The sequence below is a fragment of the Episyrphus balteatus genome, chromosome 3 (genome assembly GCF_945859705.1).
Source record: "Episyrphus balteatus chromosome 3, idEpiBalt1.1, whole genome shotgun sequence".
Classification (NCBI taxonomy): Eukaryota; Metazoa; Arthropoda; class Insecta; order Diptera; family Syrphidae; genus Episyrphus; species Episyrphus balteatus.
This window is the reverse complement of record NC_079136.1, coordinates 35405185-35420762: the sequence shown is the minus strand read 5'-3', so window position 1 is coordinate 35420762 and position 15578 is coordinate 35405185. Positions and strand designations below refer to the sequence as shown.

At 32.0% G+C, this 15578-nt stretch overlaps 1 protein-coding gene across 7 annotated transcripts in view; it reads right to left on the bottom strand.

Annotated features, from left to right (window-relative positions):
- Positions 1-15578, bottom strand: part of LOC129916605 (band 4.1-like protein 4) — a 282511-nt gene that overhangs the window by 36777 nt on the left and 230156 nt on the right. For all 7 annotated transcript variants that reach the window (XM_055996640.1, XM_055996641.1, XM_055996638.1 and 4 more), the window contains 2 exons: positions 12910-13062; positions 8741-8910 (listed from right to left, as the gene is read on the bottom strand). In XM_055996640.1, coding sequence (XP_055852615.1) covers positions 8741-8910; positions 12910-13062 — 323 coding nt within the window. The remainder of the gene's footprint in view (positions 1-8740; positions 8911-12909; positions 13063-15578) is intronic.

The following is a 15578-nucleotide window of genomic DNA, read 5'->3' as shown; positions in this document are numbered from 1 at the left end:
AATCTTTTAGAACTTGCAAGCTTCCGAGAATTAAGCATTAGGTTGTTGCTTCACAAAAGTGCTTGATTTTTCATGTTTAAAAAAGAGTAAATCACTTCCGGTCTTAAAAAAGATCTGTTCGGATGATTAGGAGAATGCTCTTAGCTATCGACTAGGATTCGTTTACAACTTTAGTAAGATTAACAGGAGAATTGATAGACAAGGGCTTAGTCTTGTTAAAATAATTCTTCCGAGGGTATGACCAACATTTGAAATTACATCTTATCTTATTTAAAAGCTGTTTCTCGGGGCAGCCATTTAATTTTACAAGAGAAATACGTTGATTTTATATGGGGAACCCCTTGATTCTATCCGGGCTAACGCTCTATTATATTAAAAACATCTCTGTTGATCTGACTGGAGCAACGCGCCATTTTTGCAAGAGCAATGCATCGATTTTACCGAATTGTGCCGGAGCATTCCGTTGATTTAACCCTCACTTTTATGGGCCAGCCCTTCAATTTTGAGGGAGAAATCCGTAGATATTACCGGAAATCCCTTCAATTTTACCCAAGCAATCCGACAGTTTTTCCGGGACAGTCCTCCAATTTTTCTAGAGCACTTCGTCTATTTAACGGAAGCAATCCGTATGTTTTTCTGAGTAACTCGTCCATTTTACCGTAGCATTTCGTAGATTTGACTGTTTTGCCAGAAAAACCCTTTAATTTTACCCAATTAATCCGTCGATTTTTCCGGCGCAATCCAATGATATTTTCAGAGAACTTCGTAGATTTTACAGAGCCTACTTTGACGAATGGAGCATTCCATAAATTTTACCGGAAAACATTTCAATTTTACTTGAGCAATCCGTCGATTTTACTAAACAATCCGTGGATTATAGAAATCCGTAGATTTTACAGAAGTAATCCGTAGATTCAACTGGATAACTCGTTGATTTCACTGGAGCATTTGGTAGAGTTTACCGATGTAGCCCGTACATTTTACCGGGACAATCCGTCGATTTTTCCAGGGCAATTTGCACATTTTACGGAATAAATTCGTAGATTTTAAGGGCAATTCGCCAATTTACGGGATAATTCCCTAAAATTTACTGGACTAACCCCTTAGTTTTAGCCATACGTAGATTTTATCAGGCCAACCGATGATACCAGTCAACAACTCCGACTTTAGATCACTTGGGAGGAAAAAAAAATCCAGACTCAAGGGTCTCATCAATTCGAGGAAAACACGTCAATTTAAAAACTTTGGGGAGACGTCAACAGCGGTACCTAGGGACAAGGTAACAAAATTGTTACGCGGAGACTCAGGTGGCACTCGTTTCCCAAATTATCCTGCCAGACATAATGGTGAAAACGCGCTGAATATAGTTTATTACTGTGGAAAACCGTTAGAAGTCTGCTGGAGAAGATGCAAAAAATGTTCTTATCTTACCAGTCCAGAGAACGGAAAGATTTGTCAGCAAGAACGCACGCTTCCAAGAAAAGTCGCATATGGAAAGGAGCAAATGAAGAAGTAGTTCCCGGCACCCAGATTGCCGTTCAAGGAAGTCTTAGAAGAAAACCCTGGGAACTTTTATGATTTCCGAAATGGTCAAAAATAATCATGAGGTAACTTCATCGACCTAACAGCTTATTGCGAATAAGCAAAAACCTTTTTCAACCAAGAACTACCCTTAGAGGCCGCAGAAGTATCTCAAGGAATGGAAATAAGCCCCAAACTTTAGCAGATATCGATCTTGGAACCTGATCATTGGAATTCATTTTAACATAATCGAGGAAGCAGAAAGCACAGGAATTGAAAAGGAGAAGTGAATAGATAGATGGAGTTCTGGAGAAGGAAGCGGTCGTTGGTAGACGTGATAAATAGAAAACTTGCTAAGTGGAATAAACGGAAACACGTTGAAGTGAACTACTTCCCCATCAAGTTCTAAAGCAGACACGGATCGGATACTTTAGTGCTTTCTTCTGTAAAATAGGCAATCTAAAAGTTCAACTTGCTACCGCAGTTCCGGAGATTTTTTGAAAGGAGAAAAAGCAAACTCAGAGATTCTAGAGGTCCCAAGTTCAAAGGAAGCATGTTGTTTTGCACTTATAGTTAAGTGTCTCAACCTAAACCCTTCATTTAGTTCGTTCTTGAAATCATGAAAAGAACTAGATTGTCTGGTTGAGGACTCCTGTCGATGATTTAACTTCCTGAAGTACCTTGGAGCAAGTCTTCCAGTATTTAACCAAGTTTAATTGTTTTTTTTTTTTTGTTAAAAATCCTATGCTCCAGGAACAATACTAAGATTCGGAACAATGGAAACGCCGTATCTAAGGCCCTTAAATGATCAAAAGCTCTTTTAGTAGCGAAGGAAATTTTTATTGTGAAGCGCCCATTTTGTTCCAGTTAGTTAAGTCCACCCTTGGATAATTTGGTCCGCAACTAAACAGCGTTTGCAAAACTCTTTTTGCAAAAATGCACCAGAACTATCATTCCGCTTTTGTATATGTGATGGACGGGTGTGTAGCAGCTATAGCTGGTACCTGTTAGAACAATTATTCTGCAACAAAAATAAAGAAACAAGAAACTCTCTACAAAAATAAAAATAAAGAACAAAAAAAAAACCCTGACAACGACAATGAAGAGAACAAGGACATAACTTAAGGTGTGAAGGCATGAATAATTCATTTTTAATAACGCTCCCGAAGACAACGAACGACGACAACGCGACGTGGTGGATTGGACAAACACAAAAACGCAGCAGCAGCATGTCCCCCAATGCCATGTTGCCAGTGTATATAGGTTTGTTGTAGTCATCTTGGGAATCGCCGCGCCGCATAACGTTGCATCGTCTTAACCTGTTACCCATGCCCACAATGCCGACACACAAAATCATCGTCGGCGTTTCGTAGTCGCCGTTGTCGTTGTTGATTGTTTGGGGGAAGACTACCTTTATAAGGGTTGGGCTCATGGCGCATATATAAAAGGTGGATCAAGAAAACTCCACGGAATAGATAATTTGATTTGTGGCTGATGGGCTGCGGTGAATGCGAAACAGTTGCATTCGCAATGAATGAATGGAGTTGCTGCTGCGTTGCGGTGCAACTGCTGCTGCTGGAGGCAATGGTGTGTGTGCGGTTCGGCTCTAAGCAGCTATCCCCTTCAATATACTTGGAACTTGCCAGAGAGCTCCCAATCCCGCATTCCAAAGAGGCTTCTATACAATTGAATTTGCATTCTGTGCCGCACACGGTGCTGTGTTGAGAAATCAGTGGTTATGGCAAGACTACCAACACCGAGACTGACACCGTTGGCGATGACGACAATTCTCTGCTGCAACGACAACGACGAAAAATCGGTAAGGACAACGGTCTAACGCCACCGCCAACACTACCGCCGCCGCCGCTGCCACTTCTATATAATCCAATGCACAAATAAAGTACAAAGTCCTTCTCTTTCGAGAGGAAGCTTCTCCGTGTTGGTTGGAGTTGGAGATGGTTATGTTTAAAATTTCAAATGCATATAAAAGCGGAATTTTTGTTTGTTAGAATTTTTGGTTGAATGCTTCGAATTCCGAGAGCATTGAATTTGTTTAGCAATCGGAATTGGAGGACTGCAAGGTATGGTATTTTTGTTAGATTTTCAAGAGAAATATCCCCTTGGTCATGGTCACATATACAATAACTTTGTGAGTTTATTTTTGTTTAAGAGTGACGTCATGGGAGAATAGTTTCGTTTTCAACGGAAGGAGTTGGTTGTTTTGTGTTTGGACAATGGATTTCTCTGCATTAGGTGCAGAATGAATTCAATAGAAATTAAATTCAAATGAATTCTAATAAAAGGTTTAGATTTTTGTGGAGGTTTGTTTTAATAGCATATAAATAAGTTGGAGGAAGTGGAAGAACAAAGATCGAAAATTTTATGAATCCTTGAATATCAAATGAATACTTTTAGCCTGAATAAGAATAATAATATTTTTCTGAGAAAGCCTTGAAATTATTTGTTTTTTTTTTTTTTATGAAAAAAATTGGCTAACGCCTTCGAAAGAAATACCTTATCAATAGTTTTAGACGTTTTATCTTTTTCGCCAGAATTCGTTTTGACTATTTCTGCAAAACTTACTCGTATCTTGCCAACCGCTAATTCCTCGGACTAAGAAAGCAGTTGAGCTCAATCTAAGATCTAACCTTTAACCTTAATCATGGCAGTCCTGCAGTATGTCGCATTAACATTGCCATAAGGCCGTATGAAAACCTTATGCGTGGTTTTGAAAGAAAGAAGCCATTTTGTTTTGATTTAAACACCGTTGGTGTATCCATGAATTTCAGCAAACTAAAAGGCATAAGCTTGGCTTTTCCATTGCGTCTCTTAGAGTGATTCTTGAACGCGGACCAAGCTCTCTTCAGCGAGTAAATTTACTTATCATTTGCTTTTAAGATCAGAAGATTTTCTGTTGTCGTTTGCAAAGTTTTCAACTAACTTTTCGGTTTTTCTTTTATGTTTCAAATACCGTGGTACTTGTTTTCATTCACAACGCATAGACTTCTGTTTTTCCATATGATTTCCTTGAGGAAAATTGAAAACAGTTTCGTTGAAGGTTCTGAAAATTCTAGTATTTCATCTATAGAACACTTGATTATGCCCATTTCGGGTTCATTTCTCCATGAAGTTCAGACTGTTTGGATTGCAGCTCTTCAAAGAGAAAAATTTTCCCAGCTTTTTTACCAGTTTTGAATGCGATTCAGCAATATCGGTAGAGATTTACCATTTTTGATTACAGTTTTTCACTTTTGGTCATGATTTATCATTTTAAACAGTTTAATCTGCGTCTTACCAGCGCCCCGTTTTGCTTGTTTTGTATGCAGTTTATCAATATTATAGTTGGTGTTCTCCAGTTTTGGTTACGACTAATCATTTTCTGTTACAGTTACGTCAGCAATTTATACCATTTTCGGTTCAATTTCCAATAAATGTTTAAACAGTTTCAACAACGTTTTACCATCTTTGGTTGTAATTTAACAGTTATGTATGAGATTGAGATGAACCACTCAAACCCAAAACAAAAGCCAATAAGCTTATCAAATCTTGCTACCTTGGATTCGAATACCGAGAATTTTTAGATGGATGTGACAATGCACGGTGGTCTTCAAAACGCGGCAGGTTTTATAAAAATGAATCCCAAAAGTAATGATGCAGATTTGTTCGAAATGATCTCAAAATTCCATATTTGTAAATTTCAAAATAGTACCTGATCCCTTTTTTTAAGTTACAGGCATTATACATATTACATATATATACATTTGACTTAGAATGGGAAAACAAAAATTAAATAAAATACAAAGGCACATTATAATGTTTTATACCGTTTTGGAAAGTTGAAATATACTCCCTGAATTTGATGTTTATTTGAAGTTAAATGAGTATCTAAATAGTTTTTGGGAAATTTAATTTCAAAGTCAAAATTTAGAAAAATAAAAACATTTTTTGTATTTAAGTAAATTTTTTTTTTTTTTAATTTGAATTACAAGGTACAAGTTTTTTTCAAAATTGAATGTTCTATTTAGTTCTTAGTCAAATCCTTAAAAATAGATGCAAAAAACTATTCTAGTTTTTCAAAAATGGAAAAAAAAGATAGGCACTTTTATATTTGTCTTATTTGTTCCTAAGGAAAAATTTGTGTAATGGTTATTTAATCAACAGATTTGTAAGTTCTTATCACACTCAGTGTGACTCAGAATCAACCCCAAGAACGTATAGGTGTTTGGGCTCCTTTGTTGAGTTTTTTTTTGTTAATTTTTGGTGTTTTTTTAAATGTTTTTTTTTATGCCATTTTTATTTTTATATTTATATTTATATTTTTTTTTTTTTTATTTTTATATTTGTTTAAGTTATTTTTGTTACGTTTTGAATATTTCAAGACTATTATTGAAATGTAAGAGTAATAATGTTACGTATAACAGAAAAATATCCCACATTACATAGATTTCAGGACAAGCTAAGGTCCTCAGGGACCACAAAACCTTTTCTCGATTTTCATCGTGAGAGCCATTTTTAATGGATTCATGTTGACTTTTCGCGTTAATTTAAAAAAAAGAACACGTCCTGATCAGCAGCGTGTTACAGTGACCATTTTTTAAATTTGATTTGAGGCCAATTTTTTTTTTATTTGAAAAAAAAAATTTAAAAAAAGGTAAAAAAAAATTGGAGAAAAGATACATTTTTCCTTAAATCTCAAAAACTAAGATTCTTTAAAACATGCGGTTTTTTGTTTTTGACTTAAAATCAATGAAAGCATTGATTTGAGTAAAAAAAAATTTACACTTCATTAAACAATTGCATAAAATAAACTAAAAGAAAAAAAAAATATTTTTTTCAAAAAAAAAAATAACTTTAAAATTAAATTTCTCAAAAACTATTTGCTCAATCAACTTCAAATAAACACCAAATTCAAGGAGTATATTTCAGCTTTCCAAAAAGGTATAAGACAATAAAATTTACTTTTGTTTTTTGTTGAATTTTTTTTCCCATTCTAAGTCAAATGTATATATATGTATAATGCCTGTAGGGTAAATTAGGGCATTATGGCATACCTAAGCACAAACTCAAATAACTTTACTACGGACTACAATTTTTACTTCAATAATTTTTTTTAATTAAATTTCATAAAAACGTAACATAAATAAATTATTTAAGAATAAAAATTCAAGCTTTTTAACAAAAAATAAATTAAATTAAAAATAGTCCAAAAAAAACCATATTGCCCTATGTACGGGCAATATGGCGAACCCCATTTACTTCGGAACCCTTTACTTTTTTTACGTATATTCAGCATTTCTGAAATAAAATTGTAAATAAGTTTCATAAAATTAACGTTAAATTGAGGTTATTTTCAAATTTAAAAAAATGCAGAGTTACTTTTGAAATTAGTTTTACATAAGGGCATTATGGCGCAGTCAGGTATAATATAGCGCCATAATGCCCTTATTACATCTGCGCCATATTGCAAGATATACACATATTCACAAAACTCCAAAAACTAAACACAATTCTTACTTCAGTTAAAATATAACAAGTGATATAACCAAACCAAAACTGTACTCTGCGTTTCACTCTTTACAACAAACACGTGCACTGTATACTTACCGAGATACACACAAACAAAAACAAAGCTATATTATATTGGAACCCAGAACCGGTATATTTTTTTTGTTTTCTTTTTTGTTTGGCACAAAAATAAAAGCACTGACCTGCGATCGTCACAAGGCTAGTGTTCGACGAAGGCCAAAGTTTCTGCATTGGTTTTATTTAAATGCGAGTATTGAAAGTATGGTAGTTGAGAGGTGCGCCATAATGCCCGGTGCGCCATAATGCCCGAAGTTACCCTAACTCAATAAAAGGACCAATTACGATTTTGAAAAAAAGGGATGAGGTACGATTTCAATTCTGATTGCATAGTACAGTTTGAGAATCTATGTTACTTCTTATTTAATGAACCTCAACGCTTGCTTTTATGAGAGGGCCACTCATATAGAAATGTTTTCAGCACATGAGAATTGATTACCAGATGACCGGTCTGCATTTATGCCAGTTTTGAAAACCATTAATATTTTTCAGATCGAAGTGAAAGCCAGAGTTCTCACAATCAATAAGTTTACGCAAGAGATCAGCCTTGGTGCTAAAAGAATAACTTTTCTGGGTTTCTAGAAGTATACCTAGGTTCAATGAATTTAAACAAAAAACAAAGAAAAATTCAAAATATTTTGTACGTGCAGTTTAGTAACCTTAGTGCTTTAGAAAATACTTTTCATTTTATTGGAGTTTAGGCCTTCGTTTAAGCTATAGGTACTTTCCTACTCTCAACTTCTTGTCATCCTAAATTTCAATTTCTGCAATTACTTTTATATTTGATCTTAAAAGATTCGCTAAGGCATCGATACATGATTTGAAACGAATTTTCGTACCTGTATTAACTCTTTTAAGATTTGTTTTTGTAATGAAAATTTTCAAACCTGACAAGCAACTTTATGTTGCTAACTAAATTAATTTTATATACCAGCTTAAGTCAAAGTCAAATTTTGTAGTTTTGACTTTTCTTTAACGTTCAAATAAAATTGATTTTTAAAAAGCAGTGGGTACAGTCATAACATCATAATAATTGTTAGCACCACTATCCACTACACCTAATCATAATTTCAATTTTAACAAATAAATTTAACTTGAGCCCTAGTTTTTAAGTCTGTATAGCATTCTTTAATGTCACACGAACTAAAAGTGAAAAATATCCTCACTCGTTTATTTGAAGATTATAATAACCAAGATATTGAAATTTTTTACTTCATTCTTCATAAGTTTATCATCAAAAGAACATGTTCCTTCAGATTTGATAACTTTTGTCGTTCGAAAAAATCGTTTCCATCAAAAATGAAATATAAAAATGTCATCAATCGTCATTGCACGCATCTCATCTCTCTCGAATCATTAAAAAAAATTCCTTCATCAAAGGATCCATTGGAATCAAAATTGGATTTCACTTTTTTTTTTTTTTAATATCATTTTACACATTCCACGTGTCGTCGTCAGTGCGATAGTTCAATATTCACCATCTACGTTGCCAATTTAAAATGAGATGCAATGTTCTTACTTTGTTACACTTTTTACTATATATGTATGCCACCCTTTCGAGAGGGGGTGAATCAACTAGGTTACTTTCATCAGCAACTTTATAGAGTATAGATATACGAATTCTACTATATCTTACCTGTAGCGGAAACGTGATCCAAGTGTGAACAGCTCCGATGATTGCGATGATGACTGAATTGGTGCAACCCTCACCAAGCGGAAGAATGCATGATGCTCAACGCAACACCGCCAAAGGTGTTTGCATGCTGACTTCCTTGGTGTCTCGAAGCCGTACGTGCTTAATTCATTCTGCAAAATAATGGAAGCAAAAAAAAAAAAAAAAATTTAACACAAAAGAGAAAAAAAAGTAAAAACACATAAAAATGATGATGACGAAGAAGAGATGATGATGATGAGTTTTTTTTTTTTATATTTACATATGTCTGAGTCAGTGTATCTAGACATTTTCTTTTTATTTCGGTTTTATTGTCAGAATCCTTTGAAAGATTGCTGAAAATCCTTTTCACACTTGACTGTGTGATTGTGTGTGTGTAAGGATGTAAAAGAAAATCTCAAGAAAGAAATTATATACCAAAGAATCAAGACTTTTGGAACAATGTATCTTATTTCTACCTTTTCTTTTTGTATTTTTTTTTTTTGAGGAAGCTCTACATTTCACAAAAATGCGATGATTAAACTATTTGTGGATACCGGCTCTGATGAGTAGACGATTGGAGCAAAACAAATAAAATACTTTAAATTTTTACCAATTCTACTTACAGAAGAAAGTTGTTCAATAAAAAGCGGGAATCATTGCTTTAAAAATAGTACAGGCAAAATAGTACCTATACATAAAATCAACAAATAAAAAAAATTGTAACCCTAATGAAACTTGGCAAAAATTTCTGCTCCTGGGATAAGAACCAAGGATCAAAAAGTCTATTAGAAAAATTAGTTGGAAGGGTGTTTTTTCGCAGACAAGACGGAGGGGGTAAAGGTAAAAAATATATGGAAAAAAAATCTGTGGAAAATTTTCCACATGTTTTTAAGGTTTTGAAGATGCTAAATCTAGAATCTAGTAATTTAAAAATAACAAGGGTGCTTGTTTTTTTACTTCAACAGGTAAAATATAACCGAAACCCATCTGAAAACATGATATACTGATGAAATTCGGGATGAAGAATTTAGATAAAATAGGGACAAGTGATTCATAAAGTTTTTAAAAATAGTTTTAGTGAAAGGGTGTTTTTTTGATGGTTTGAGTTATGTGTAAGAAAGGTGTCATAACAGCTGACATGAATTTTGTTAATTTATTAAACTTGGTGAAAATGTTTCATTTGTTATAAGAACTAAGAATCTAAAGAGCCCACAAAATTATCTCGAGTGAAAGGGTGTTTTTTCAGAAATGATGAAATTCAAATACCTACCAAAAAAAATTGGAAAAAAGGGACCCCAATAAAAATTGGTAGAAATGTTTCATGTATATAACAGAAAGCAAGAATCTAAGCTTTAGGGGAAAGGGTGTTTTTTTAATTGGGAAATAAGGCAAATCCGCGATAAGTCCAATAAAATCAATTATTAAAAGGTAGTGTTAAGAATGCTAAATAAATTTAAAAAACATTCATAAATCCGTTTACCCTTATGAAGTTTATTAAAAATGTTGTCTTTCCCATGTGAATTACGAATAGAATAAGTCTATAATTTTTTTTCAAGTAAAAGGGTGTTTTTTGTAGGTGTAGAGAAAATGTGGGTATATTTGAAAATACTAAGTAATAATGAAATTCAGCAACTATTTCTTTTTCGAGATTAGAAAAAAGAATATAAAGGATCTATATAAGAATATCATAGTTAAAAGGGTGTTTTTTAATTGAAAACTAAATTGATGGGCATCCCTGATACAATTTAGTAAAAACGTTGTGTTTGGGATAGAAAGCAATACTAAAGAGTTTGCAAAAAAAAATTTAGGTGAAAGGGTGTCTTTTTTGAAAGTAAAATTCGAATTGGTCTCAAAATAAAATGTACGACTGGGGCCGCCCGAACTTGCTGTTATGGTAAAAGTCACTCTTATTTATGTTCAGCTATTTACTGAACAAAATTGGGGAAAATTTAAAATTTGATATTTTTAAGGAATTTCATAAGTAGGTATGTATCTATATCTAATGTAAAAAAAACTTTTTTTTATAATTAATTAAACACCGTTTTAAACGATATTTTACACAAAATCACGTAGGTATGCCATTTGATTTCTTGCATAAAAAGGAATTTTTAGAAAAATATTTCGAAAATCGTTAGTGCCGTTTTTTAGAAAATTATTTTTTATACATACATATATACAAAATTTCTAGCATTTTTCAGAAAATATTATTCAACAAATAAAAACTAAATTTCGATAAGATTCATCTACCCGTTTTCAAAAAAAACGATTTTTCAAAAAAAAAAAAAAATTAGGTATATTATTTAAATATCCAAAAATATGTTTTTTGAAAAATTTTATATAATGATTGTTTTGAAGTTAATGTATAAAAATTTTGGTCGAAATCTGCTTTGTCGTTTACGAGAAATTTAAAATAAAAAAAGCCGTTCTATGGCAGGTATCGTTAATAACGGTACAAAAATATTTTTTTTATTTATAAGATACATACAAGTTTTAATCAAAATCGTTGGAGCCATTTTTGAAAAAAAAAAAATAACTTTTCTATTTCCGTTATATGACAGGTACCGTTAGTTTTGGTCCTAAAAAAAAAAAATTCAATTTGTCCTCTAGGGAATCACTCAAAACTGTTAACTACCAAGTTAGAACAAAATCACTCCATTAGTTAAGGCTTTAGCTCGAGGTACACCCAGACGGACAGACTGTCAGAAGTGCCGGACCCACTTTTTTGGCATTCTTCATCATCGTAATGTCATGTAAAATTGTTATCTCGAGTTCGATTTTTTTTTACGAATTCTAAACTTGTCCTATAGAACTTATATTAATTTATTTTTCGTTTCAATGACAAATTGAAAGTTTACACCTATAAGACCTCCCTCTTTTTCGCGAAAATACACCCTTCCACCCAATTTTTTTTTATACACTTTATTGATCCTTGGTTTGTATTCCAAAAGCAAAGTTATTGTCAAGTTTCATGAGGGCAACAATGTTTTTTTTAAATGCCTATTTTATCTGTACTAGTAGTTGAGTCAGATTGAGCCTCAGGAAATTTGTATGGTCTAAAAGGTGCCAATGTTCTAAAACATGCTGTAATAAGTTTATTACCCGGCATTTATTAATGCCTAAAGTTGTTAATGTAGCTGATGTTACTGATGTGGTTTGCTGAGAAATAGGCCTAAGGGGTGCCATTGTTGACGCGATAATAGATACATAGTTGATAAATTGACAATTTTGCTCCATAAATAATAATCGATTTTAAATATAAAATATGGCACCTGCTAATTTGCTAGCATAATCCAGTCTTCTAACATAAATCAATATTGCTAGTACCCTTTTCCAAGAGCATGCAGAATTTCGTGAAACAGGTAAAGAGAAATTAAGAAAATGAAAAAAACTGTTTGATGTTTGACGCTTAGGTCAAAAGATCGATAAGGTATTAGTGGTTTTTAGGACCGATTTTTGGGCAAATAACTTTTTCCTTAGTTATTATGTGGGAATATTTTCAAAAATGCTTCTTATATCTAACCAAAAACTTTAAAAATCAACCTTATGAAATATTTGCATCTACACTGTTACTAGAAAAATGCATTAGAGTTTTTTTTTTTTCTTAATCAAAGTGAGTTGCTAGAAACTCTTTGGTTTATTATATCAATTCCCATAACTAAAAACTGATAATAAAAACAAAAATATATTGAAATTAAATTCATGTTAAGTCAGTTTCAAAATTCTTATAAGCTCCAAAGTAACCATGTAAAGAAAGTCTTGGCAAAATTCCAGCAGACTAAAAAACCCTTGATACTAGAACAACAAACAACTAATGGAAACTCGCCCACATTTTTGTTTTCTCCTTGCCATCCATACCTACCACCCTGCTCATGTTTCGCTTCAAAAACTTTGTAATTTGTCGCTAAAAGAAACGAAAGTGTATAATGGTCTCGAGTATCTTCTTCACGAAGGAATTCTCCTGACGATAAAATATTAAAATAAGCCAAACATCAACCAACACAACAAAAACAGTTAAAAAAAAATGAAAGAAATCTGTAAGTAAGAAGAAGAAAGCAGAGCTACACAAAAAAAAGGATATTTCTGGAAGAAAGTCATAGACCATAGAGATATACAAATACACACAGATATAAAAAAAACAAGAGGACATTTACATTTTTATCGCAGATCCTCAGCATAAAATATCGTCCTTTGTAGTAAACTTTCGCTATTCGAGGCCAATAGTAATGAGCCACTGTTGTCTTGTTCCTAAGGACGACTATGCCACTCGGTGTAAGTCCAAGAAAGTACTCAACGCTGTCTTCTCCCTGTAAAAAAAAAAAAAAAACAAAATTAAGAAGAGAAAAGTAAAAGATTTTATTCAAAGAAGTAAAAAAAAAAAAACAGTATATTCAGTTTGAAAAACTTAAAGACGAAGAATAACATTCTGCTCGTCATTATTGCTCAGAACAAAAAAAAAAAAAAAAAAATAAATAAGTAAAAGAAAGAAACGATGATGTGGTGTTAATTTTTGCCAACACCAACTTATCAACCATTTTTGGAGTTTTTGATAAGACACGAAGTTTTGTTTTTTTTTTTTGTACTTCTTTAAGTGTTTTGTTGCTGTCGATCGATATCACGTTGCGTTTGTAATGAATTTTAAGTTTTTGCCAAAACTTTGTATTTTAAGGGATGATGAGGATGAGTCTGCTAGTTTTTATTTCTTAGAACGGGAAGTTGTGAATTTAAATTCAGTTAAGGAATTTGAAGGATGAAGAAAAAGTTGAATCTTAATTCATCAACGTTACTTTTTGTAGATTTTGGTTTTGGTATGAAAAATGAAGTTTTTGTATTTTGCTAATAGACTATTCAATATGTTGAAAAATAAAGGGAAGAATCAGACAGTTGTGTAGAATGGTTTTCTTTCACTTTTATTTAATCTGTTTATTTGAAAAGGCTCTATAAAATAAATCTCTGATCAAATCACAGACAAAAATTTTATTACAATGTTAGGCATTGTAATCATGAGTTTTTAGGACTATTCTTAGATATGTTTAAGAACTTATTTCTTTACCTAATTCTTTAAATTAAAGATTTATTTCTTGGCTTAAAAGGTAAAAACATATTTGATCAGGGTTGCCGATGAAAGGTTTCAGATGAAAAAAGACTTTTTTGTACTTTTTTTTTATTATTTGAATCATATTTGCAGGCTAAAAATTAAATTTAGTCCTTAATTTTCCTTTATAATAGGGTTGCCACAAAGAAGTTTTTATATGGCAACCCTGTTTTTTCAATGTCGTCCGTTCGAAAGAGAAAAGTAGGTAAAAAAATACTAGGTATAGTAAGTTAAACATTGTTGTACAAATTTCTATTAAAACAATGCATTTGAATCTAAAAAAAAAAAAAATTACAAAATTGTATTGCAAACAAAAATTTTTTCCATTACAAAAAATGATATTGTAAATAAACAAAAAAAAAAAAAAAATTAAAAATGTGAACTTTAAATATTTTTTTTTTTTTTAATATTCGTCGAATTTTTTGCAATTTTTGAAAATATGACCTTGCATAAGCTTCAATATTATACTTGTAAAAAAAATATTTAATGCACACATTAATTTGTATTGAATTAATTTTTTAATGCTGAAATTTTTTAGGGCAAAATATTTTCATTTACAAAAATATTTTCAATACAACTTTTTTCAGTTGTAATGACAATTTTTTAAATATTTTTTAAAATTATAATGGAAAGAAAATGCATTAAAAAAAATTATTTTTTACAAACTTTATTATTTTATTATAGGACAGGAAAATTGGTACCTATATTTCTTAACCCTCTGTCGGCACACGGGTGCGAATTTGGCAGGACAAAATGAAAAGTGGTCACAGAAAAGTGTCTTTATAAGGGTGAAAATACATTTTTTTGGAGTTGTGAATACAGTATTCGAATTCCTCGGAAAATTCTACATCAATTTAACATATGATTCTCCATAAAATAGTGAGACCAAAAAAAGTTCTAGCGCCGTGAAAAAGTATAAACCAAATTCGCAAAAAAGAGGTGTGCCTACAGAGGGTTAATCATTTTTTTTTAGATATTTGACAATATTACGTTTGGTTTGGTACTCAAAATCAATTTGTATTGTTCAATTATAATAAATGTTTTTATGCAAAAAATATCACTGAAACAGTCTTAAAGTGAGTATTTTTAACTTTTGTCTTCATTGGCCAGTCATATAAGATACAAAATTGGCTTTAGATCACAAAAAGCTGCACTTAGCTGTGTGCAATGTTAGGATATACCAATACTATAAAACAAATTTACTTAGGGTAAAAGCGGGTGAGATGGCATACCTTTTTTGTTTTTGTCATATTTTTCAAAGTAAACCACATTTCATATTTCTAACAATGCAAAAATGTTCTATATTCAATATCCAACGTATTGTTTGTTTTACAGAATTTTATATTTTAAATTCGTATTTTTAATTTAATATAGAAAAAAAGTTAAAAAAAAACCATCTCCCCCTATAGGGTGGGTGAGATGGCGCATGAGTTTGTTTTAGGTTTCTATTGACAAATTCATTGCACAAATGGTTGAACGATGTGAAGGAGTCAAGCACCAATGCATGCTGTATAATAAATAGCAACTAGTCGTCTTTTTTATAAAATTTGAACTTGGCTGAATTATTTAAAAAAATATTTTGAGGGTGATATGGCACATGCTAAAACTATACTCAATTAAAAAATTCTAGTAGGGAATGCGCCATTTCCCCCGCAAAAAACTGCGCCATCTCACCTTTTTGCGCATAACTTATATTCGTAAGCACCCATAAAAAGCAGATAGAACTAG